At 34.5% G+C, this 23,866-nt stretch overlaps 1 protein-coding gene across 8 annotated transcripts in view; it reads right to left on the reverse strand.

The window, feature by feature from the left end:
- The window catches only part of PIK3C2G (phosphatidylinositol-4-phosphate 3-kinase catalytic subunit type 2 gamma), a 368,003-nt gene that overhangs the window by 116,786 nt on the left and 227,351 nt on the right, over nucleotides 1–23,866 (reverse strand). For all 8 annotated transcript variants that reach the window (XR_012017650.1, XR_012017649.1, XM_072798827.1 and 5 more), the window contains 5 exons: nucleotides 22,167–22,274; nucleotides 16,860–16,952; nucleotides 15,298–15,427; nucleotides 10,490–10,626; nucleotides 8,248–8,417 (listed from right to left, as the gene is read on the reverse strand). Coding sequence is in view for 6 of the 8 variants with exons in the window: in XM_072798827.1 (XP_072654928.1) it covers nucleotides 8,248–8,417; nucleotides 10,490–10,626; nucleotides 15,298–15,427; nucleotides 16,860–16,952; nucleotides 22,167–22,274 (638 nt within the window). In the remaining 2 variants the exon portion in view is untranslated. The remainder of the gene's footprint in view (nucleotides 1–8,247; nucleotides 8,418–10,489; nucleotides 10,627–15,297; nucleotides 15,428–16,859; nucleotides 16,953–22,166; nucleotides 22,275–23,866) is intronic.

Below are 23,866 nucleotides of genomic sequence, written 5' to 3' on the forward strand. Positions count from 1 at the left end.
AAATAAGTAAAATCTTTAAGAAAATAAAAATAAATTGTTCTCTCTTCCTCTGTTCTACTCTCTCTCATTTCCTTCCTTTTATTCCCTCTTTCCCATACACTTCATCCTTAATTATCCTTCACTCTTCATCTTAAAACTTACAACTCTCTCTCTGAAGAAAAGTCATGATTTGTTTATTTTTTTAATTGGAGGAACTGTTTTCTACATATACTGGGAAGGGGGGTAGATATAAAAGATACTCAGAAGAAACCAAATAATCAAACATAGTGGAATGATAAGGGGGGTGGGAAAAGGATAAATGATAGTGTGTAGATGAAAATGACAGAACAGACTTTATTTCTGGAAATAAGTTTCTGTGAGAGTACTTTGAACATCAAATCACTATTCAGATGTTAGGTGCCTGGGACTGGCTTTGTGATTAGTAAAAGCCTTAGTGAAACAGAGTACCAACTTTTTTCAATTATTTCATTGTGGTAAAACACATATTACATAAAATGTATCATCTGAACAATTTTTACGTGTATAGTTGTGTATTAAGTGTATAGTTCATACAATATATTTAATATAGTCCATATGATATATTTAAATATATTCATAATATTGGGCAACCATCACTGTCATCTGTCTCCGTAGTTCTTTTCATCTTACAAAACTGGAACACTATACTCATTAAACAATAATTCCCATCTGCCCTCCACCCAGATGCTGGCCACCACTATTTGGCTTTCTGTTTCTATGATTGTGATTACCCTAAGTACCTCATATAAGTGAATTGTTTTTTTGTGACTGGTTTACTTCACTTAACATAGTGTCCTCAAGGTTTATCCATGTTGTTAGTATGTGTTAGCATTTCCTTCAAGACTGAATAATATTCTATTATAAAATATGTCACATTCTGCTTATCCATTCACCTGTTGATGTACTCTTGGGTTGCTTCCACATTTTGGTTATTGTAAATAATGCTGTACAAAGATCTCTTTGAGACCCTGCTTTAGAAACTTCTGAATATATATTCAGAAGTAGAATTGCTGGATCATATGGTAATTTTTTAAAATTTTTATTTATTTATGATAGTCACAGAGAGAGAGAGAGAGAGAGAGGCAGAGACACAGGCAGAGGGAGAAGCAGGCTCCATGCACCGGGAGCCCAACGTGGGACTCGATCCCGGGACTCCAGGATCGCGCCCTGGGCCAAAGGCAGGCGCCAAACTGCTGCGCCACCCAGGGATCCCCATATGGTAATTTTTTAATAAAATTTTGAGAAACATATTTTTTGAGGCCATACTATTTCCCATAGCAGCCAGACAATTTTACATTTCCACTACCACTGCACGGGGGGGTCCAATTTCTTCTCATTCTCACCAATACTTGTTCTCTGTTTTTTAATATTATCTATCTTAATGGGTATGAGGTAACGATGATCAAATTTTGAGTCTCATTCCCCAGATTCCCATATTAGACTGACCATTAAGTAAAAATCCCTTGATAAATTTCTAATTAGAATAACAGAATATGTCAAGTTCTTAATAATTTTATCTTCAGAAAAATTGTACTGTTTCAGGTCCAGAGTGGTAAATTTTATGACATTTTTGTAGTGGTCCTTCAATCAACCAAAATTGAGCCTCTGCTAAGTGTCAGGAACTAGCTGATACAAAGATGCCCTTAAGGCACTCACAGTTGGAGAGGTTTTGAAAAGTATGCTTCTTTCAGATACTGAGGCCTACTTTGAGTAAAAAGAACCACAATGTTTATTAATAAACAATTGTGTGAATAATAGACCAAGGAGACTTACCTAATTTCAAAATACATTAAGGTAGTAACTAAAGCATGTGGGAGATCACTAATGCCTATATAGCACTTGTATTACTATGAATATAACATTAAACCAGAATGATTGGAGCAAGACAAAAAATCTTAATCTGCTAAAGGAGTTTCTTTTTTAAGGATAGTTTTAAATTGAGTTTATTTGGAATATAAACATGACAATACTCAAATTGGATTAAACAAATTTTTAAATCAGTGGTAATTAACTATTGAAGATAATTGGCTGTAGATACAGGAATTTTTATGACTAATATTGAAATGAAAAATTTGAGATTAATTATATTCGGTGATTGGTGATTTATTGAGATAAAACTTGAAAAGGGTATAAAACCATGCTATAAAAAGATAGATATGTAATATTTTGGTTATGTTCATGTAAATATTTTAATAGGAAAAGAAAAGAGTGCTCACTTCGGCAGCACATATACTGAAATAGGAAAAGAGTTTGAATTTTGTTTGTGTTCTGGAATGATTTTTCATTTGTTTTAAATGAATTTATGTCCTCTGGTGTGGTGGTATATAGTTAATAACCAGCTCACTTTTTTATGTAGAAAAAAAAAGCAGCTCTTATTTGTGACATTTGCCAATTTTCATGGTGTATATATTTCCATTATGGCTGATTTCAGGTTACCAAAGTAATGTCATTGAACACGGAGTTGAGAAAGAATACAAACAATACACTCTTGCAAGCTAGCATGAACAAGGCCCAGCACACGTTTCCTTACGTCTGAAATGATATCAGAAGTCAGGAATGATTTGGTAAAATTCCTTATAGTCTAAATAAATCTGAAGAATCCTGCAATGCAATCCAATCTGTCAGTCAACAAGCCTCAGAATCAGAGAACTTTAAAGACTAATTGTTCAACTCATGAATTTCAGAGTGCATATTTTTAAAAAGAACCAAAATAAGACATTTAGATCATTTTAAACACACAAAAAAACGATAATCACCTAGAGATACAGTCTTATTTCTTGTCACTTCCTTTGGAATGCTTAAACTACAGTTAATTATAACAACATTTCTAGAGCTTTTACTCAATGCTAGGCACTCTTCTAAGCACTTTACATTATCAGTTAATCTTCAAAAAATCTGTTTCATAAAAAATCTAAATTGAATCACAGAGAAGTCATTTTTTTCAAGGTCATATCAATAGTACATTGTAGTATGGGATAAAAAAAAGAATCATACAGTCTATCTCCAGGGTATCTGAACTTGACCACCATTCATATAACTTCTCAAATTAAAGACTTCGTGCAAGTCTAGTGTTACTGAAGTGAAAGACCATATAGACTGAAAATATGGTTTGAAAAAATAAAAGTATGAAACAATGAGTTAGAAGATCAATAAACATCACTAATAAAAGGAGTTCCTTAATTTCTTCTCCTCTGTAAGAGAAAGTTACCATCAAGAAATTATTAAGTTGAAATTTACAGTATATTACAATAATGTCTTTTATGTAATGAAAAAATGCTATATAGAAATCATTATTACAGGGGAACTTTGAGTGAAAAATTGTGGATGTATAATTTGCTAACCACTTTAATTTGAGTCTTTGTGAGAGAAAATAGAGAAAGAAGATAATAATTAAGCAATATTTCAAAAGAAAACCCAATTGGTTTCAGAAATTGGTGAAATTCTTCATTGTTTCCATTGTAAGGATTAGCTAGAAATTTTCCTCAGAATCATTAAGGAATGCTAGGGCTGAATTGCCCTGTGATTTAATCCAATGGTATAAATCCTCTTTATCTAATCTTATAATTAAAACCAGTAAGGAAGGATTGTTTATTTATACACAGTATCTGAAATTCTTCATATTCATAACTGAGAAGACTTTTTTTCTTTCTTCAAAGTTAGAAAGTCTACAGGAACCTCCAATTCAGTCTAAGCATGGGCTTTCCAGATTTCTGGGAAAGTGAATTCAGAGGAATGGTTCAGGGATATCTGGACAAGAATTCCAAATGAGGATGCTGCTGAGCTGACTCAATATAATCCAAGAATCAGGAGGGCCAATGTCTATGGATATTTTTCTAAACAGAATCACATAGATGGTTAGTATGAATGGTGATGTAAGCATTACTATAAAGGGACAATGGCCCAGCAAGAAATCAGTTTTCTCTTCTTCTTAAGGAAACCAAAGATCAAAAGAAAATCTATCCCCAGATATACTACATCTGGTTCTGCTGTGTTGGCCTGCCAATATCCATTATCAAATGCTATATCCTTGGCTACAGGGTATCTCTACAACTTAGAGGGCATCTTCAGTGTGTATGTGATTTCTTTTTTGCCAACCCATAAACCAACTACTGGAAACTACTACTACTTATGTGCAGTTGAGCAAAGATTTAGACAAGTGTATTATGAAATGAAATTAGTTGATATGTGTTAGTAATCTTTTGTAAACTTTTTAAGTTTGTATAAACTTTGTTTGTATAAGTTTGTATTTGTATAACTTTTTAAGTTATACAAATACTTTCCTCCTCCATGTTTCTAAGGAGTAGACAATAGTAGAAACACATGTACTTTCTTATCCCAGTGGGTGTAGCATTTTATGTTAAGAGTATTATCTTGGGCTATTACTGGTTATTACCAGAGCATGGCCTTGCTAGACTGTGAGAGATTTGGATAGCCCTAGGGTATGATTTAATACCTGGCTTCGTCCATTACGGGTAGGTTACTAATATTTCTACTATGTGTTTAGAAGAAGCTAGGTGAAGCTAGGCTTTTCCCCAAAGATCAGGTGTATAAGGTAAAAAATGTAGTATAACTAAGAATGTTCATGTATTCTAGGGGAATACAGAGGTTCAATTTATAAGAAGCCCACTGCCAACCTAGCAACCAATAAGAACAACCAATGGTACTAGAACAAAAGAAGTCATCTATCTTATGAAACAACACATTCAAATGAACTCTTGAAACAGCCAAAAGAGACTTGGAAGAAAATTATTAGAATACAATTCAAAAGATAGAGTGAGAAATAATGAGTAGAAATAGTTCAGTTTAACTGTTAAACTCAGGGAAGAAGTATCAGTGTCAATAGAGAAATCTAAGGAGACACTGCTAACGAGCCTTACATGACCACTGGTAGAGATACAATCTTGCAAATGATAATCCAAATGGATCATAATGCTGCATTTGGCCCCCTTAGCTGATGAACAGTAATCAATAATCTCAAGGGAAGTCAGTGCCAACTTCATTTACATTCATAGAATTAATAATTATTGAATGATTGAGGGCTTCCCTATGAGTGATTTATTACCTGATAAGCAATATTAAGAATCTACTATGAGTGAAGCTCTGTGTGGGGTACATTTTCATGTACCTCAGATATTACATAAAAAAAGATTTAAAATTGCCAAAAAAAGAGAACCTGAATAGACATTTTTTTCAAAGAAGGCATATAGATGGCCAACAGATATATGTAAAGATACTGAAACCATTAATCATCAGGGAAGTGCAAATCAAAACCACAATGAGATATCACCTTACACCTGTTAGAATGGTTAGTATCAAAAAGACAAGAAATAACGAATGTTGTTTAGGATGTAGAGAAAACGAAACTCTTATGCACTGTTGGTGGGAATATAAATTGGTGCAGCCACTACGAAAAGTGATATGGAAGTTCCTCAAAAAATTAAAAACAGAAATACCACACAACTCACTAATTCCACTTCTGGGTATTTACATGAAGATAATGCAAACATTAATTTGAAAATATATATGCACCTCTATTTTTATGTCCATCAATAGATGAATGGATAAAGATGTGGCATATATGAAACGGAATATTGGCACAATGTAATATTACTTGGCTATAAAAAAGAATGAATTCTTTCCATTCATGACAGCATGAATGAATCTGGAGAGTATTACACCAGGTGAAATAAATCAGACAGGGAAAGATAAATATCATATGATTTCACTTACATGTGGAATCTAAAAACCCAAATAAAACAAACAAAGAAAAAGTCAGAGACAAACTCATAAATACCCAGAATGGTAGTTACCAGAAGGGAGAAAAGTAGGAGGTAACAAAATAGATGAAAAGGAATAAGAGGTACAAACTTCCAGTTATAAAATAAATAAGACACAGGATGAAATGTACAGCATAGGGAATATAGTTATAGTTAATAATATAACTGTGTGGTCACAGATGGTGACTACACTTGTGGTATTTTTAAATATATTATGTTGTATCACTATATTGTACACCTGAAACTAATATAATATGTCATAAAACCCTGCCAAATGTAGAAGCAGTTGTAACTGTTTAATATTAATAATAAACAAACAAATTGGGATCTACCTTTTCTATCAGCTCTGGTACATATCTCCATTACAGCACTTACCATTTTGTTTAGTAACTTGTTCTTTACTTTTTATGTCTCCCTCAACATTTTCTGTGGGACTGAAATATCTTTATTCCTTTTTTAACCACCCCATGGTCAACACTGTTGCTGTTTAAATAAATAAGAGTTAACCCAAATTTCCAGTGGACCATAAATAAGGAAAGATGTCAAAATTGTAATCTAATCTTTAAATTTCTGGGATAGAGTGGATTCTAGGGAAAACAAGTTATATGAGGAAGTAATATGCTCATGTATGTTAATTAACATTTGTCTTTCATAAACTAGGTATCCTGCCTCTATGGATGTTCTGATAGTCCATACAACTCTTTATTTCTGCTCTTTCCACATTTTATGTGATTATTTATGTGTTGTCTTCCAGTATTCTAAGGAAGTGCAAGCCCCATTGAGGTAGTAAATGTGGACTATTAACCTCTGTGTCCCCGAGGTCATAATAGTCCTCGGCACACAGACCATCCTCGGTAGATTTTTTTAAGGAATTAATGCAGATGTGGTGAATTTTCTCAAGGCAGTCAGTATAGAAGGCAATATATTGAAAAGAATAGCAAGTTAAAAGATTCCATTTGTATGTCTCTACAAAATAGGAGATATTATGTAGTTTATGCTGGCATTTTAATGCCAGATAATGGTCATCTAATGAAAGTTCATCATGCTATATTGTAGGAGTCATTATTATTTCTTCTATGGGGAAGTTACTTTTAGCTAAAAGTGATTGATTACTCTTTAGAATGGTTTGATCTCATTTCTACTTTAAGGTAAATTATCTTTTTAAAGCAAGGGACATTTAGTCTTAAACTTTAGGTCTCCTTGCCCCAGTGCAAATAAAGGAAAACAAAAACTTACTCATCCATCAGTCTTTTAGGTTTCAGTAAATGACATAATTATTTGTTAAGACCAAAAATCCAGGAGTCATCCTTGAATGTTTTCCATTCTTCTTCTACCTGTTAAACCCCTGCCCCTGCCCATTAGTCATGGCCAGATGTCCGATCAATCAGCAAGTTCTATGGCTCTTGCTCCAAAATACATTCTCAATCTGTCAGTTTTTACCACCTCCTTTCCATTAAGGTCTTGCCCTAATCATCAATAATGAACTAGTTTCATTATTTCATAGGACAGAAGGAAAGAGTTTTGAAATCCACTGAAATCCATCAATGGTTTGCCCCTGAGCCCAAAACAAAAGCCAACTTCTGTACTATGTCCTCAGTGCCCTACCTGATCTGGTTTCCACTGAACTCTTCACCTTTACCCCTACTGGTTGCCCTTTCCATCTACCTCTAGGCCCAGACCTCCTTGTTATTGGAACATACCAGGCTTATTTCCATGCTCACGACTGTTATTTTTGCTATTCTCTTTTCTTAGAATATTATTCTCATGGATTTACACAGGAAGATCATTAATTACACAATTGTCTCTCATCTCCTTAGAGGCTTCTTTAAAATAGCATCCCTGCTCCACTCTCTACCCCATTTCTTTGTGTCAGTTTCTTATTAACAAGTTAAACTCCTCATTTCTTCATATTATTTCCTTGCATGCTAACTTGTTTAATGTCTGTCATCTCTATTACAAAGAAATCAGGATTTGTGTCTGCCTTGTTTACTGTTATAACCTTAGAGCCTTAAATGGTAGTTGCTCACTAGGTATTTTTTGAATGATTCAAGGCTATTTCAGTGTAGGAAATGTGCTAGTTTTATGATATGTAGACTAGGGGTGGTGATTGCTCTGGGCAATATAGCAGATGTATTGAGAGCATGAATTCATGCCTCATTGTTCATTCAAGGTTTATAAGAAAATGAATATACTGTATTTCAGACAATTCCAACTGGAACTGGATTACTATCTCATGGGAGAAGTCCATTAAGAATTTGAGGAAACTTAATTTTTTCCATTAACAATTTATTAAAAAATATTTCCTTCAATCTTCTATAAACATGTTTATGTCATCTAGAGGGATGTAAGAGATAGGGAGCAAGTCATTTGCTGGGTTTCTATGCCATTGCATGTTATATATCACTCTAGGATATTGCTTCATTACTGTAATAAACATTATTTGCACACTGACCTTTTTATCCCTCCAAATGTTTGTGCATGACCTAGGAATTTTCCAAAGTCAATATGAAACATGTGGCCTGACTTTGTCAGCATGATGTTGTCGTTATGTCGGTCACAGACTCCCAGGATGAACGTTACCACACACCAGCCAGCACAGGAATAGAAGAAGTTCCTCAAGGCCTAATCAGTTGAAAAACAATAACACAAAGATAACACACAGACAAAATAAGCAAATGCAGGAGCATCAGAGCTAATGGTAAAAAGTATCATAAAAAGCAAAATTACATAATCGAGAGTCACTTCTACATCTCAGTGAAGAGAAGATTATGATCAAATGACTAGTTCTTGATATGCTACAGAAGAACATCTATTCTTTGGCCCTAATAGATGAATGTTTTTGTTGAAATTGTGCAAAATATCTCTTTTACTCAGTTGGATCTAATTTTCATAGTTTATTGAGGAGGATTCCTGGTGTTTTTTTTTTTTATGTCTCAAATATACAATATTGAATGATTCTTTTTCAAAGTAAAAGAAGGAGCAATATGGCTCAATATTGCCTATCCCCAAAGAAATGTAAAATATCAATTTCGGTGGCACCTGGGTTGGTACAGTCAGTTGTGTCTGATTTTGGCTCAGGTCATGATCCTGGGGTTCTGGGATTAAGTCTCCCAACAGGCTCCCTGCTCAATGGGGAGCTTGCTCCTTCCTCTCTCTCTGCTTGCTGCTCCTCTTGCTTGTGTTCTCTCTCTCTCTCTTTCTTTCAAATGAATAAATAAAATATTTTTTTAAAAATAAAATACCAATTTTGGATATTTGAATTTTTAACACAAAAAAGCCATACTGAGATATACGTAATATTTTATGTTTATCCTTACAAATAGGTCATCCAGTTGATGTCCAAAAACATTTTGGTACAGTATATATCAGTGAATGTCTATGTGGGTGAAAGCAGATTGGCGCCACACTGAGTCAATCATGGCTTCTGTTTCTTTAAGAAATAGAGATTTCTTGCCAAAATTACTCTTTATTTTCAAAATGGTCTCCTGGGTATACATCATTTTCAACAATGATGCAACTTTAACTGTAACCATGGTGTAAGCATGAGTGATTGGTTGGGTCATAGTAATAGGACTACTGGAATGGTGTGGCTGACATGCTGGAGTAGAAATCTGTGTCACTGAATTTCATGTCTTATTCTAGATATCCCAAGTGCCTGAACAAGTCATTTAATTAGTCTCTCTAGACATTTTTCACTTATAAAGTGAAGATAATAAAAGATGCCTTTACATGGTAGTTGTGAAGAACAAATGTGTATGAAGACATCTCAAATAATATAGCCCCAGAGATTTGTGCAAAACTCAAGTTATAATCTCCAAAATGGCTAAAAATAGATTTCAAGATAATATCATCTTATCTTTGTTATTTGACCTCCCAAAAGCCTGCATTTTGTTCTATTCCAATATCATAGAAATCTGTAGTAGATGACCTCTTGTGTTTCTCTATCATGGCCTGTGCTAACTAGGATGACCAATCATCTCAGTTTCCTCAAGACTGAGGGATTTCCTAGGATGAGAGAATTTCAGTGCTCTGAATAGTTCTGAGCAAATTCAATGCTAGCCCACCTTGTATCTTTGTGTGAATTAGTATAAAGGTGCCTCTGCCTCTGGGCAGACCTTGTTGTACCAGTTCATGCCTCGATGCCTCGGCAAGTAGAACAAAGACTATCTGTAACCAACTCATCTTCTTAGCTGTGAGCCCTGGGATGGGCAGAATTAGCACAATGGTACACAGCAGGCTAGATGCCAGCATGAAAGTGGGAAAAAGTGTTTGCAGTCAAATAAAACACTACATTTTGTTAAGTTCTGAGATATTAAAAAAAACCAATTATGCATTCTGCAAATATTGAAAGAATAAGGCATGAAAAAGTAGAGCTCAGCAGAAGAAATGCATTGCAAAGGAAGGAGGTGGATTTATAGAAATCAGACATTGTGTACAGACAGAAGAATTTGAAAGAGATAGTTTCAAGAAGCATCATCTCAAAAGAGATAGTTATTAGAAGTAAAACCAAATATAGAAATTTTATCTAGGTAATAATGCCACTTAAACTGGATCATTATTACTAAGCTGATGATTGAGTGAATTAGAACTCAAGGTGTACTTAATTTACTTTTTCAGAAATCACAATAGCTGAGGATCCAGAGCATTATTTTTATTTAAGTACATTACTTAAAATTAGCTGCAGCAAGACAAACCTTTTCATAATCTGCCTTTAAATGGTTGTGTTGACTGAACCACTTTTTGATTGTGTTTTCTTTCAACGGTCCTATCAGTCCAGAATGGCGATGGATCTTTGCTAGGGTTATGGCATCGGGTACCATCTGCACCAATCCTGGTTGATAAAAAAGAGATTATTGAAATAATTCTTTCTTCCCAAGATGAGGAATACGTAGGAAACACATCTTGAAATACATAGCAACAATAGTTGCCAGCACTAGTTGATTGATCCTTTTCTTTGTAAACCTTCTTCTCTGAAGGAACCTTATCTAGACTGCCTTCCTTCTAAGTTTTCCTAAATTCTGGGGAGCAATGGGTTACTTATAGTGTTTGGATTATATCTATCAGAAGCTTTACTATTTTTTCTTGAACTACTTAGAGAGCCAATCTAGCTAGTCTCACAGAGTTCCCACTGAGTCAATAAAGTAGTGGGTTAATTAATGTATGACTTATGCATTCATTTACAGCTTAAGGGAGGGCAAACTTGTAATAACAAGCATATTTATGATGAAAGAGAACCAAATGCAATTGCTATAACAAACTTTTCAAATATATTATAAAAATCAATGTTCAGGTTAATAAAGGCTTCACTGTTAAGTGTCCCATTCCTAGGAGTGAACAGATTAACTGTAGTAAACATGTAGAGAGCTGCCTGCTTCTTCCTTCTTAGTCAACATTAAAGAGAAACTATGGTAATAATTTTTTAAAGGAGGGCATATATTGTTTGAACTTGAATAGGACCTTTGCCCTACTGACCATGTATCCAACAAGGCTTCTTTCATTGTATTTCTAAGGTTATTGAAATGTAAATATTTTCTAAAATCTTTTTAAAAAATGGGCCCCTGAGTGGCTCTGTCAGTTGAGTCTGCCTTTAGCTCAAGTCATGATCCCAGGATCCTGGAATTGAGTTCTGCGTTGGACTCCCCACTCAGTGGGGAATTTGCTTCTGCCTCTCCCCGCCCCTCATGTTCTCTCTCTCTCAAATAAATAAAATCTTTAAAAAAAAATTTTTAATGTAAATATTATCAAATCTTCTGATTTTATTCTTTACAGAATAGCAATTTAGACCAAGTATTTAAAACTGTCCCAGGACTAATGTCCACAAAGAAATCTGTAATATGCAGTTCTATAAATAAAAGCATTGAAAGAAATAAAAGTCTAGAATTTCTGATTTCCACAATCTTGGCAATTCAAGAGTTGAAAACTTAAATGTCCTAAGAGACCAAAGAACCAAATATAACTATATAAAAAGAGAGGTGCTTGAATTTTAAAAACTATTTCATGATCTATCTTTAAAAGTATTTAAATTAAACAAAAAGCAAGCGAATCACCATATTGGTAAATGAAACACTCTCTGTGCTGGATTTGGCCAGTAGTAACTGGTTGCAGCATTAACCTCTCTTGTTATTTAATAGCCCAGTTGTGACCTTTAGGCATCTGCACTGCTGGATCAGAAGAAACTTAAACATGGGGAGTGGGAATAGAATATTGAATGGCTACAGAAATGCCTATAAAATATATTTAAAGAAAGAGAAACCAACAACACTGCAGAGGTAAATCTTGGGCATATCCTCAGAATTACAGCCAACGTATTTGGCTCTTGTGCAGATTTTCTCATGTGTATTAACTGAGATAGCAAATGTAAACATTACATTTATTTATTTATTTTAAAATATTTAATTTATTTATTCATGAGAGATACGCAGAGAGAGGCAGAGACATAGGCAGAGGGAGAAGCAGGTTTCATGTGGGAAGCCTGATGTGGACTCCATCCCAGAATCCTGAGATCATGACCTGAGCAGAAGGTAGATGCTCAAACACAGAGCTACCCAGGCATCTCAACATTACATTTAGTAGTAACATTTCCCTCTTCATTTTTCCAATTCCTTCACTTGATACTTCCTAAAGGGAAATCACCTACTATCCGGGTCCTTAGTGCTTCAGTGCCTCACATTTGACCATGACCAAAATTAAGACTTTGATTATTAGCACAGTTTAGATACTATGCTGTGGCAATGTCAATTACTTTTCAGATCACATTTGTCTTCAGGGAATTAATCTTTGCTAAATCCCAAGCCATTTATCATAATACTTACATTGCTGACTACTCTGAAAACCTTGCCCCTAATTTATATAATCATGGTGGCTAAGTTTTGTCTATCAATTAAAGCCATAAATTACATTTTATACGTTTAAGCTAGTATGTATCATACATCTTTTAAATACTTATAACAATTCTGTGTGCATTGAGTAATATGAGTAGTTCTATTTTTACTGTCCTTTAATGCATAATTTCTCCAATTTTAGGGCATATATGTATCACTTGGGGTTAAAATGTAGGTTCTGACTCTTTAGGGTGGGGGTGAGGCCTGAGATTCTGCACTGCTAACATGCTCTCAGGTGATGTCAATGCTGCTGGTTCATGGATCATATTTTAAATAGCAGCATTCTTAGGGACAAAACTTTTTAAGGTGGTATCATATAAGGCAGTAACTCTCAAAGTGGGGTGCATAACAAACACTGGATCAGCTTTTTACAGTCACAGAGACTTGATTTTGACTTCAATGCCTAAGTAGAAAACCTGATTTAGTACCTGGATGGAGTCTACTTATATCTACTCCTCCAATTTCCCTAAGTAATTTTTATGTCCATCGAATTTGGAGAGCCAGTGATAAAATAAATCTTAAAGAATTTTTATTTTTCCTGATGGTCTCCCTCATGATATCCTAGGATATCATCTGCAAAGTAGTCAGAATTATAATAAACAATAATGCTGATAAAGTCATACAAACTTCCAGCCTGGAATATACTCTCCTTTATGGGCAGCGACTCTGTTTAGCTTATTTTAGTATTCCTTACCTTACATTTGTGATATTTCTTGAAATAATAGATATATTTTTTCAAAGAGTTATTTATTTATTTATTCATGATAGAGAGAGAGAGAGAGAGAGAGAGAGAGAATGGCAGAGACACAGGCAGAGGAAGAAGCAGGCTCCATGCCGGGAGCCCAACGTGGGACTCGAAAGGCAGGCGGCAGGCGCTAAACCACTGAGCCACCCAGGGATCCCCAAAACAATAGATATTTAATAAGCCTTGGAAGCATGTTAAAAATGGAACCTGACCTCCCAAAAATGATGTTTGCTTTAATGATCTCTATTTTTCTCAAAGAAGTATTTTGTCAGTGTAATGCCCTTTCAAATCTTAACAACTATAGAAGATTGTTGGTAGATAGCTGGGAATAATAGCTTGTTTGTCTTATGACATCTACAACTTTGGGCAGATCTACATTCATTTTTGCTGAATCATTTTATTAACTTTATTTTTTTATTTTTTATTTTTTTTTCATTTTATTAACTTTAAAAGATCTAGCCTGTATTACATTCTATAGTTTTAAACTGAGAAATAAGTAGATGCAATTGAAGAATTCCACTTGAGGTCAGTGATGTATTCAATTTCTGAAGAAAAGGTGATCCATGTGACAGGGGTGGGAGTGAATGGGTGACGGGCACTGGGTGTTATTCTGTATGTTAGTAAATTGAACACCAATAAAAAATAAATTAAAAAAAAAAAAAAAAGAAGTTCAGCTTGGTTCATCCAGCTTTATTTTTACTCTTGCAATACATTAGGATTTGAAAGAATTAAGTTACTTTACATAAGAAAAAGGAGAGAAAATACAAGGAATTACAATCTCAGAGTAACAATGATAAAGACTCTTCTAGGAAATAGATTTAGAAAGGGTTCCGAGGTGGCCACTTGCCATGGAAGAAAAGCCCTATTACCAGAATCAAAAGAATTGGGTAGCATGACTTGTAACAGACTAATCCTGAAGTATCAGGTTGCAAGTTAAGCTAATGCAGAGGTGCTTCCATACTGAGTTTCTACAATCTCAAATCACAGTTGGCTGGGGTACTGAGCCTATTGATGGGACCTCGGGAACTGGGGGGCAGACAGTGCTAGTTTTTCTGTTAGGTTTAAATTGCAGTCCTGCCTGAATAACAACTACAACAACATGGTTCTAGTCCCTTTTATAGTTCTCTGGGTTTTTATCCTTTTTAAAATACAGATTTATCTGCTATAATTCCTACCAATTAGCTTAATGAAATCCTGGGTGGTAGTGAGCACATTTTAAAAAGATTATAAGGTATCTTAGGAATTATTTCAATTCAGGGTGATTGTAATTAAGTACAGCTTTTACCTGTGATGGTAATAATTTGGGTGGACTATCAATATTATTTTCTTTGAAAATGTATATAAATGTAATTATATTTCCATATTAACATTTGGCTTTTATAAAGGAAAAGAATTACATTCAAAATTTGCATGTTTGGTCATCTTTGACTACTGATATTATGGTTTATTCAAAAGTCTTTTAGAAATTAAATGCATATTTGTAATGTATTTATACTCTTCAGAACCCCTTTAAGCATTTGCAACTTTGTAAATTTTGTGTTAATAGGCAACAATTGAATTTTTTTGAATAAGTTAGCTTTTCTGTTATCTTACAGAGAAAAGAACACACAAAAGACACACAAAGGGACACCACAGTTAACATCTAGATTGTCAAAATCCTAATTCATATCAAAAAAGACATTATATTCTATGTAAATTAGTTGGCTTACCACTTTCGAAAATAATTCTTTTTAAGAAAAAGGAATGGCTTTGTATAGTTCTGTTGACTTTAAAATTTATAGTCTAAAATGAAGGCTGTGTAAAGTCTGGTGTCATGTTACCAGCGAATGTTTGAGATAAATAATGTAAGTCAAATCACTTTCTAATCTATACTGACCTTGACCTTTTCCTGTGGATAGACATCTATAAATGATCATTTGCATATCCAGGCCCTCCTGCAGCCAAATATTGTCCATCACTTGAATAATCTGCAGAACAAGCATATCCTGACGAAGATCATCTCCGGCCTGTTAAACACAAAATCATAGACTCTGGATTTCTCCTTGAATTCCATTAAAAGCCTTCAAATATGGATATGTCATTTCTTTCCTCGAATAAATTTCCAGCTTGACTTAAGGTGATTTCAATTATTCTATTAGTACTAAGAACACCTTGTGTTTCTAAGAGAAGATCAAAGAAGTAAGAATTTTTCTTTAAATGATTACAGAAGCTTCAGCCATTAAATTAGAAGTTGCTTGGAATGTTGTTCGCTGATAATAATCTTTTAATTTATCATTGTGCAATGTCTCAGGTTCAAAGTCTAGTGAAGAGAGGCTCCATGAATGTTTATTCAAATTTCAAACTCAGCCAAGAGAGATCCCTTTCTAACTGAAACATTATTTGGTATGCCATAAATGTATATACTGATATACAGTTAGAATACCAAGAACTTCTTGACTAGGAGTATAAATAGCACACATAAGATTCATCAGACTTTAAATCATTGACTTCTCATATTATGAAGGTGGTTAAAAAGTTTTCAGAGTACACAGCCTTTGATAATAAATGATTAAGAGATAATTTTCTAGCATAGGTGAAGGAAGTGGCATATGTCCAAAGGGGAAGGATAGTTTTCTGCTTTTAAACTAAGAGGTTTGGTTTTGAAAATGCTTTCTAAATTATATGCAAAGAAATACTGCAAGATGAACTTTTGTGGTATTTTTTTTCTTCACCCAAAATCCAGTGTTTCATGACCATTCATGCTTCAGGTTACACAGGTCAAAGCCAAAGTATGGGTGTGTTAAAAATTATACTCAAAAATAGTCAAAATTCACCAAATAATTCACTCTGAGACCTGGTTGTCTGGTTTGGCTGAATGATTGATTAGATTAACTGAATGACTCCAAATTTTTCCTTTCTACTCATAGCTTCTTCTTTGGCCCCTCTTTCCTACTTGTCTATACACCTCTATCACTACCATATACTCTACTTTCCTATGAAATTCATGATAAAGACTGGCCTATATTTAATTGAAAAGAAAATAATCCAAATTACTAAAATAAGCTAGTGCCTGAAGATAAGAATTTTATGTTGCATTAACATATCATTTGAATTTCAGATAATATTGATTCTAATTTAGTACCTAAACCAAAAGAAAACTCTCCTATTGGGGGTTCATCATACATTCCATTTTCTGTGCTACTCAAAAGTGTTTAATTTCATTTATTGAAACAAATCTTCTTAAGTTTTCCATTGAAGGTTCACTAGCTTGAGCCAGTAATGATCAATTTATTGTCAATCATTGCTTGACATGTCCTATAATTCTGTAAAAATGCAGAATCAAAAATAACTGGAATCCTCTTTGTTGCCAGAGGAAAACAAGTAAAATAATTTCTTTTTGTGAGAAATCAATAATTCTACCTGTGAAATCAATTTGATGTTTTAGGAGGGCTACTGTACCTTAAAAATGATGCTGATGTTTTTGCCCATTGGGTTAGCATTGATGAAAGTAATCTTCAGTGGCAAAGCATGAGATGTGAAATATGAACACGCCTACCGAAAGAGAAGAGAAAAATGGTGAGCAAAATAAAGCCAAAAGAACACTTACCCTGAAATCATGGGCCTCTTGCATAATTTGTTATATGAGTAAGTGTAACACATATAAATAATTTTTACACTTTGGAACAAAGAAATTATGTTTATTAAAAACAAAAATAAGCCAACTCTAGTTTATTAGCCAAAGACTTTTACTTAGAAACTGAAAATCCAGCTTCTTGGCAGGTTGTAAACCTTCAACTACATTTTTTTCTCACTGAACAGTGGTGATATGTTGGGAGTTTAGATAAACAAAGTAGTATGTAAATATTGTGTTTATGCTAGATGGTTAATATCTGAAAGATAAAATTGCTATTCAAAAATCTATTTTCTTTTAATTATTTTTCCCCTGCAGCACACTTTAAGGAAATATAGAGTTAAGAAATACCTAAATTTAAATTAGAACTCTGTAACTTATTAGCTGCAAGGTCTCGGGCAAGTTACTTAAATGGGGATAACAGTCGCTATCTCAAACATATTTGTAATAGATATATGGGCTAATAGATATAAAAGACCTTCTACAGTGCAGTGCCTGGCATTAATTAGGTACTTCAAATAAAATAATGCATTATTTTTCTCTTTTTGTTAACATTTTTTTATCTTTACAAATAATAGTACAACATATGTTTCCTCCTTTCTTTTCTTTCAGTTACACTTTGCATTTCCATTTCAGCTTTATAATATTGACGACTTTCCATTACACTTTCATTGTTGGTTATTTTCCTTTTATGTTCTAACAGTTGTCTGAATGCTAAAAGGTTGTATGTCTTTAGGCTATTAGAGACTTCATGTTGACAGTGAAGAGTTAAATCAATACTAAATAAAGGAAAAGAACTTGATGGTTTCAATTTATCAACTTAGTAAAATATGACATCAATACATGTTGAAGGATCAGTTTAAATATCATTGTTCCTGAGAAGTCTGAAATCAGTAGACTTAGAAGGGAAAGGATATGTTGTTTAACTTAACCTATCAACAGAAAACTAACCTAATCCCTAAGCAAACAGAAACCCTTGCTTACTGAATCAATTGGAGGTTTATAGTAAATGGGTGAGACTGCTTGTTAAGTAATGAATTCTTGCTTCAAGAATCAATCAGGGAACATATGACCTTCTGTCATGGTATCAAATTAGGAAGTCCTGTATTAGGTTAGAAATGAGTCTAGATCAGTGGTTTTCAAACTATGCTCAACCTATTCTTGGAGGTCTCTTCGAAGCATCTCAAGTTCAGGGAAGAGGAAAAGGGCAAAGGGTGGCTGAAGATAAGACTTAGCCCTTCTTAATTATGTCACTCAGAGCTATTTTGTTTTCATTGTTTTATATTTTGGTTTTCACATGCAGTATACTTTTTGAGAGTCATGTCAAAAATATTTTGTATTTGACAGTTAGTATGCACAAACCACTATCCATATGATATCAGAGACACAGTATCTATTCTCCAAGAGCCTACAGAAAGTTGGTATGAACACATACACATACGCATTAGGTTGAAAATAATTGACAAGGCCATTTATCACGGTTGAATGAAGAAGCACTTAAAGAAGAGAAATCTTTCAGAGATGGGCTGGATTTGAAGATTGTGCCAGAGATTAGCTAACAGCTTTTAAAATAAAAGGGGGGTTCTAGGTAGGGAAAGGCAAACAATGAGAACTTATATTAGATGTGAAAAGTACATTGCAAGGGCCACAACCAAGAGAAGGGAAAGGATGAGTAGGAATCTTGGAAGATAATTTTATGTAAATAATGAGATAAAAGAGCTGGAATAGAAATAAGAAAATAAGAAGAGCTGGAATAGAGAAAGGAAGATATGACCCCTGTTCTTGAGAAGTACACACTAATGATATAGATTTAAAATAGTTTCTAAAAAAAGGAAAGAAATCTATTAGTAAATGAAGTGTGTGGTCCTTACTTTCCCAGGAGTGGAAAAGGATTACATTAAGTTAAAACCACTCTCCCAAATGCTGGATCCATTCCCTAGTGACCCAAAGGAAAATAGGAAATGATCCATTGTAATTAGTGGTTCCAAGGAGAGACAAGGGTGAAAATTCTTTGAAAGAAGGCTTAATTCAAAGCTAAGACCTTTGTCCTCCATCTTGGAGAGCCACACTTTAAAAAATAGATTGAGCCAGGCTTGAGTGCTTCTCCCCAGTGTAGTTTACTGATGACTACAGTCAACATTAAAATAGAAATGTTGACTGTACGCTTTCCTGTACTCACTACATTCATAGGGCTTCTTTCCCATGTGAACTCTCTGATGCATAATAAACTGTGAACTATCACTAATGGCTTTCCCACAATCATTTCATTTATAAACTTTCTCCCCAGATGGGTTCTCTGACATCATAAAATTCATGCTATCACCAAAGAAACTTCCCATACTTATTACATTCATAGGATTTTTCACCAATGTGAGTTCTCTGTTATATAACAAGATGTGAGTCTCCATTCTGCATTCTTCTGGAGCTTTTCATTTGTGTGAAGTCAGATGATGTAAAATAAGACATTTACTCTCACTGAATATCTTGCCACACGGCATTCCAAACGCTTTTCTGTGGTAGCAATTTGCTCATAGCCAACAAGTTGAGAGTTCTTTTTGTTTTTGTTTTTGATTTTTAAAGAAGATTTTGTTCATTTGAGAGAAACAGAGATAGCAAGAGAGATCACAAGTAGGGAGGAGAGGAGCAGGTTCCCACGAGCAGGAAGTCTAACATGGGGCTGGATCCCAGGACCTTGAGATCATGACCCCAGCAGAAGGCAGACGCTTAACTGACTGAACCACCCAGGTGCCCCAAATTGAGAGTTCTGATTGAAGTCTTTTCCATACTGCCTACATTTATTGTACTCATTCCCCAGTGTGGAGGCTCTAACATCAAATAAGACATTTATTCTGACAGGCCTTACTATGCTCATTATACTTGCAGGGCTTCTCTGCAGTATGGATTCTCTGATGACCAAAATGCTTTTTATTGGAACAGAGAGCTTGCTCACACTCATTCAACTGTAATGTTTCTCACTAGTGTGACATACTTGGTGTTAGAAAAGGATTTTACTCTGAATGCAGGCCTCCTACACTTATGAAATTTAGGTCTCCCCAGGATGAGTTATTTGAAGGTCAATGAGTAGGGAACTCTGAGTGAAGGTTTTTACGCATAAAGCACATTTGTAAGGTTTTTCCTAATTATGGAATCTCTGATATTGAATAAGTGGGAGTAGTGATGACAGCTCTTCCCATGCTTGCTGCATTCATAGGGCTTCCCTCCTTAGTAGATTCTCAAATGAACCATTAGCTGAGAGGTCTCTCTAAATGTCTTATCATACTCATTACACTCTTAGAGGTTCTCTTCCAGTATGGATCCTCTGATGCAGGCTCTGATTGAAAATCTGCCACATTTACCACATCTTCAGATGTGATGTGTTTTCCTTCAGACCTCCTTGTTTGGCAGGACTGTAGGATGGACTAAAATGTTCCCCAAGGGAGAGTGTCATCTGGCTGCATCTGCCCTGTTTATTGCTCTATGCACAGGTGCCCAGCATTGTGCCAGGCACAGCTGACCGGAGCAAATGGAGCAAGGGGCAGCTTACTTGGCATACTTTCCAGACTCAGGGAAAGTACTACTGTCTGCAGGTAGGTATAGGAAAGCAGTGTGGTCCCAGCTAGAGTGCTAGGGGTGGTAACTCCTGGGCTGATGACCCTTAGCCTGACCATCTCCAATCGGCACCCACAGCAGTCACCATTTAGAACTGATATCCCATATCACCAGGGCCCACAAAAAAACAAGACTGGGGATGCCTGGGTGTTTCAGCAGTTGAGTGTCTGCCTTTGGCTCAGGGCATGATCCCGGGGTCCGGGATCGAGTATTGGGCTCTCTGCATGGAGCCTCCTTCTCCCTATGTCTGTGTCTGTATTGGGCTCTCTACATGGAGCCTGCTTCTCCCTCTGCCTGTGTCTCTGGCTTTCTCTCTGTGTCTATCATGAATAAATAAATAATTAAAAATTTAAAAACAAACAGAAAACCAAGACTCATATGGAAATTTAACTAAGAAAATTGTTCTACTCCTTAAACAACAATAAACCAAGAAAGCAGAAACAAAAAATCAACATCTGGATTCAATGATTCATACTGTTCTTTCTACTTTCAGATATCGTGTCTTGAAATGCTGCATTTCCCTGTATTTTCAGCATTAATCAGTGGATATTGCCGATGATTAAGAAGTTACAAATTTTTAAAAAGTAGCAACGATTCAGATTTTCACCCAAATAGACATATCTCAGTTTATGGAATTTGGTGCCTTATTTTGTTATTTTAAAAAATATGCTATGTTGCATATTAGAAAGGTTTCTAAGGCTCCTGTGAAACAGCAAAGTTGTAAAGGTAACAGTGTCAACTTTTTAACAGAAGTTTTAAATTTCATACTAATAATGGTCTGATTTTTCTCCTAATCATTGGATTTGTTTTCTTTATTGTATTATGACTTCAGTCAAGTAACATTTATTGTTCATGCATGATAATTTAACCTCTTTTCTTCTAAGTCTCACTTATTGATCCTACCTCTATTAGTGCTTTCTACTCTTAGGCTTTTGAGAAGGAGGCTAATCAAGTTAATGGAGATAAAAGGAGAAAGAATAATTCTAAGTTAGAGAAGTGTGACTTGTAGAGGCATAAAAGAGAAAGAAATTGTTTCTGATGGCAGGAAGGTCACTCCAGGCATAAGTAAAATCACAAAATATATGGTACACTGACACATGAGTTTCAGTGAATTTTAAATTAAATAAAACTGAGGTGTTGTAGCTAATAATACCCTAGTGTACTAGGCATGGGTATGCACATAATCTAAATAGCATGAAATTAAAGCCAAGCCTGCATAAGGTCACCAAATCAACCATTTTGAATAAATTGAGAAATCAATTTAGTGAGAAATATCTTTTTTTAATTTATTTTTACTGAACTGATAGTTTATTTCTAAATCAACAAATCATGTGATGAGGCCAATACAATCTCAGCCTTACACAGTGCATCAAATGTGGCACATAGTTTGGATTGAATTCAATTACTTTTTTTTAAATACTTGCAATGACAATTCATAAATCGTTTTTGCCATTTCAAAAACATACAGTGAACTAAACAATACGAAACAAAAATACTCAATTTATCTACTGAATAAACTGACTTACATCACGATCAATACCCTTTATACACAGGGCAGGGTTCAGAGGAAGGTGACAAGTCTTTATACACTGAAAGAATTCTTCTAGTCTGCCAATCTCTTTCTTCAGTACCTCCTGTGTAAAAATCATTTGAAAAGCATTTTAGAAACTGTAAAGAACTTGCTTTTCTTTCAAGTTATAATTTTCTTTTATTGATTAAATAAACTCTTTAATTCAGGGGTTGCACACTTGTAAGCTTTGGGGTCAAGTAGGTGTTGTAGACACATATTAGGAGGCAGCAGGCTAAAGACAATATGGAGTGTTGAGGGAAATGGGGAACTAAAGAGTTCATGCCTTTTCTACAGGATTTTAATTTCAATTAAAACCAAAACCAAAACAAAGAACTATTTTATTTTTTAAAGACTTCTTTGTTTATTCATGAGAGACACAGAGAAATAGGCAGAGTTCCGAGAAGCAGGCTCCCCACAGGGAGCCTGATGCGGGACTCAATCTTGGATCCCACGATCACGCCCTGAGCCAAAGGCAGATGCTCAACTGCTGAGCCACCCAAGCATCCTAACAAGGAACTATTCTGTTCAAACAAACACAATGGGTTAGATTTGACCTGTGGCCCGCCATCTTGCAATACCTGCTTTAAGTAATTATTAACACGATCCATTTCTGAAAATTTCCTGGAATTTTAATTTGTAACTCTCAAGATTCATACTTAATAGTGATTTACATTTTAGAAAAAAAATTCACATGGATTAAGGGCAATAATGGCCAAAAAATGACAATTGCAGACAATTGATAATAGTAATAGTAACATGTTTGAACAAATGGTTCACTAAATGCCAATGAGTATATTTCTGATACAAAAGGGAGAGGAACAATAATCCAAAATATAAAAAAACTCCTTTTAGCCCATTTTCAAAAACTCTTTAAGTCCAATTCTAAAAATGAAGGTATCAGATTACTAATGTTTAATTAACTCCCAAGAGTTTCTTGGCTTTTACTCCTGGGTCATTGGCAAATAATAGAAAATACTGCTTTCAGAATCCAGAAGAGCAAGGTGGAAAAATGAGGCAGATTCCACCATGGCACTCTTTCTGTATGTCCTCCTTTGTCCTATCTACACCTGGATTTCCCTAAGGAATATCATGGAGGGGAATCTCTACTTTCTTTAACTAAAATATCTTCTTTACAGAGTTAATTAGTACTTTTAAAAAATTTAATTTAATTTAATTTAATTTAATTTAATTTTATTTTCAATGAGATGACATGCTTTAATAGTAAACAGCAGAGAAAAACAATCTGTAAAGAAATAACCTCTAGGAATCTGAGGAAAACTAATAGAGGAGACAATTTTAATATATTAAAAGTCTAGCCTTTATCAGAATAAGCAGACATAAATTTATAAGTAGGTTTGCAGAATTATGAATTATCTATTAAAGAGGTTTTTCACAGCTTTTATTTAAATTCCAGTTAATTAACATACAGTGTAATATCAGTTTCAGGTGCACAATATAGTGATTCGACACTTCCATACAATACTAATTAGTACTTTTTAAAAAAAAGAGCTAAAAAAATAGCTAACAATAACTTGAATTGTGCAAAATTATAAATGCTTCTTCCATCTCTTTATTTTTATTTTCTTATTTTTATGTTAAGAAATGTTATCACAAAATCAGTCTAGGTGAGCAAAGTAATTTGAGAGAATAATGTCA

Source organism: Canis lupus, chromosome 25 (assembly GCF_048164855.1).
Source record: "Canis lupus baileyi chromosome 25, mCanLup2.hap1, whole genome shotgun sequence".
NCBI classification, from domain to species: Eukaryota; Metazoa; Chordata; class Mammalia; order Carnivora; family Canidae; genus Canis; species Canis lupus.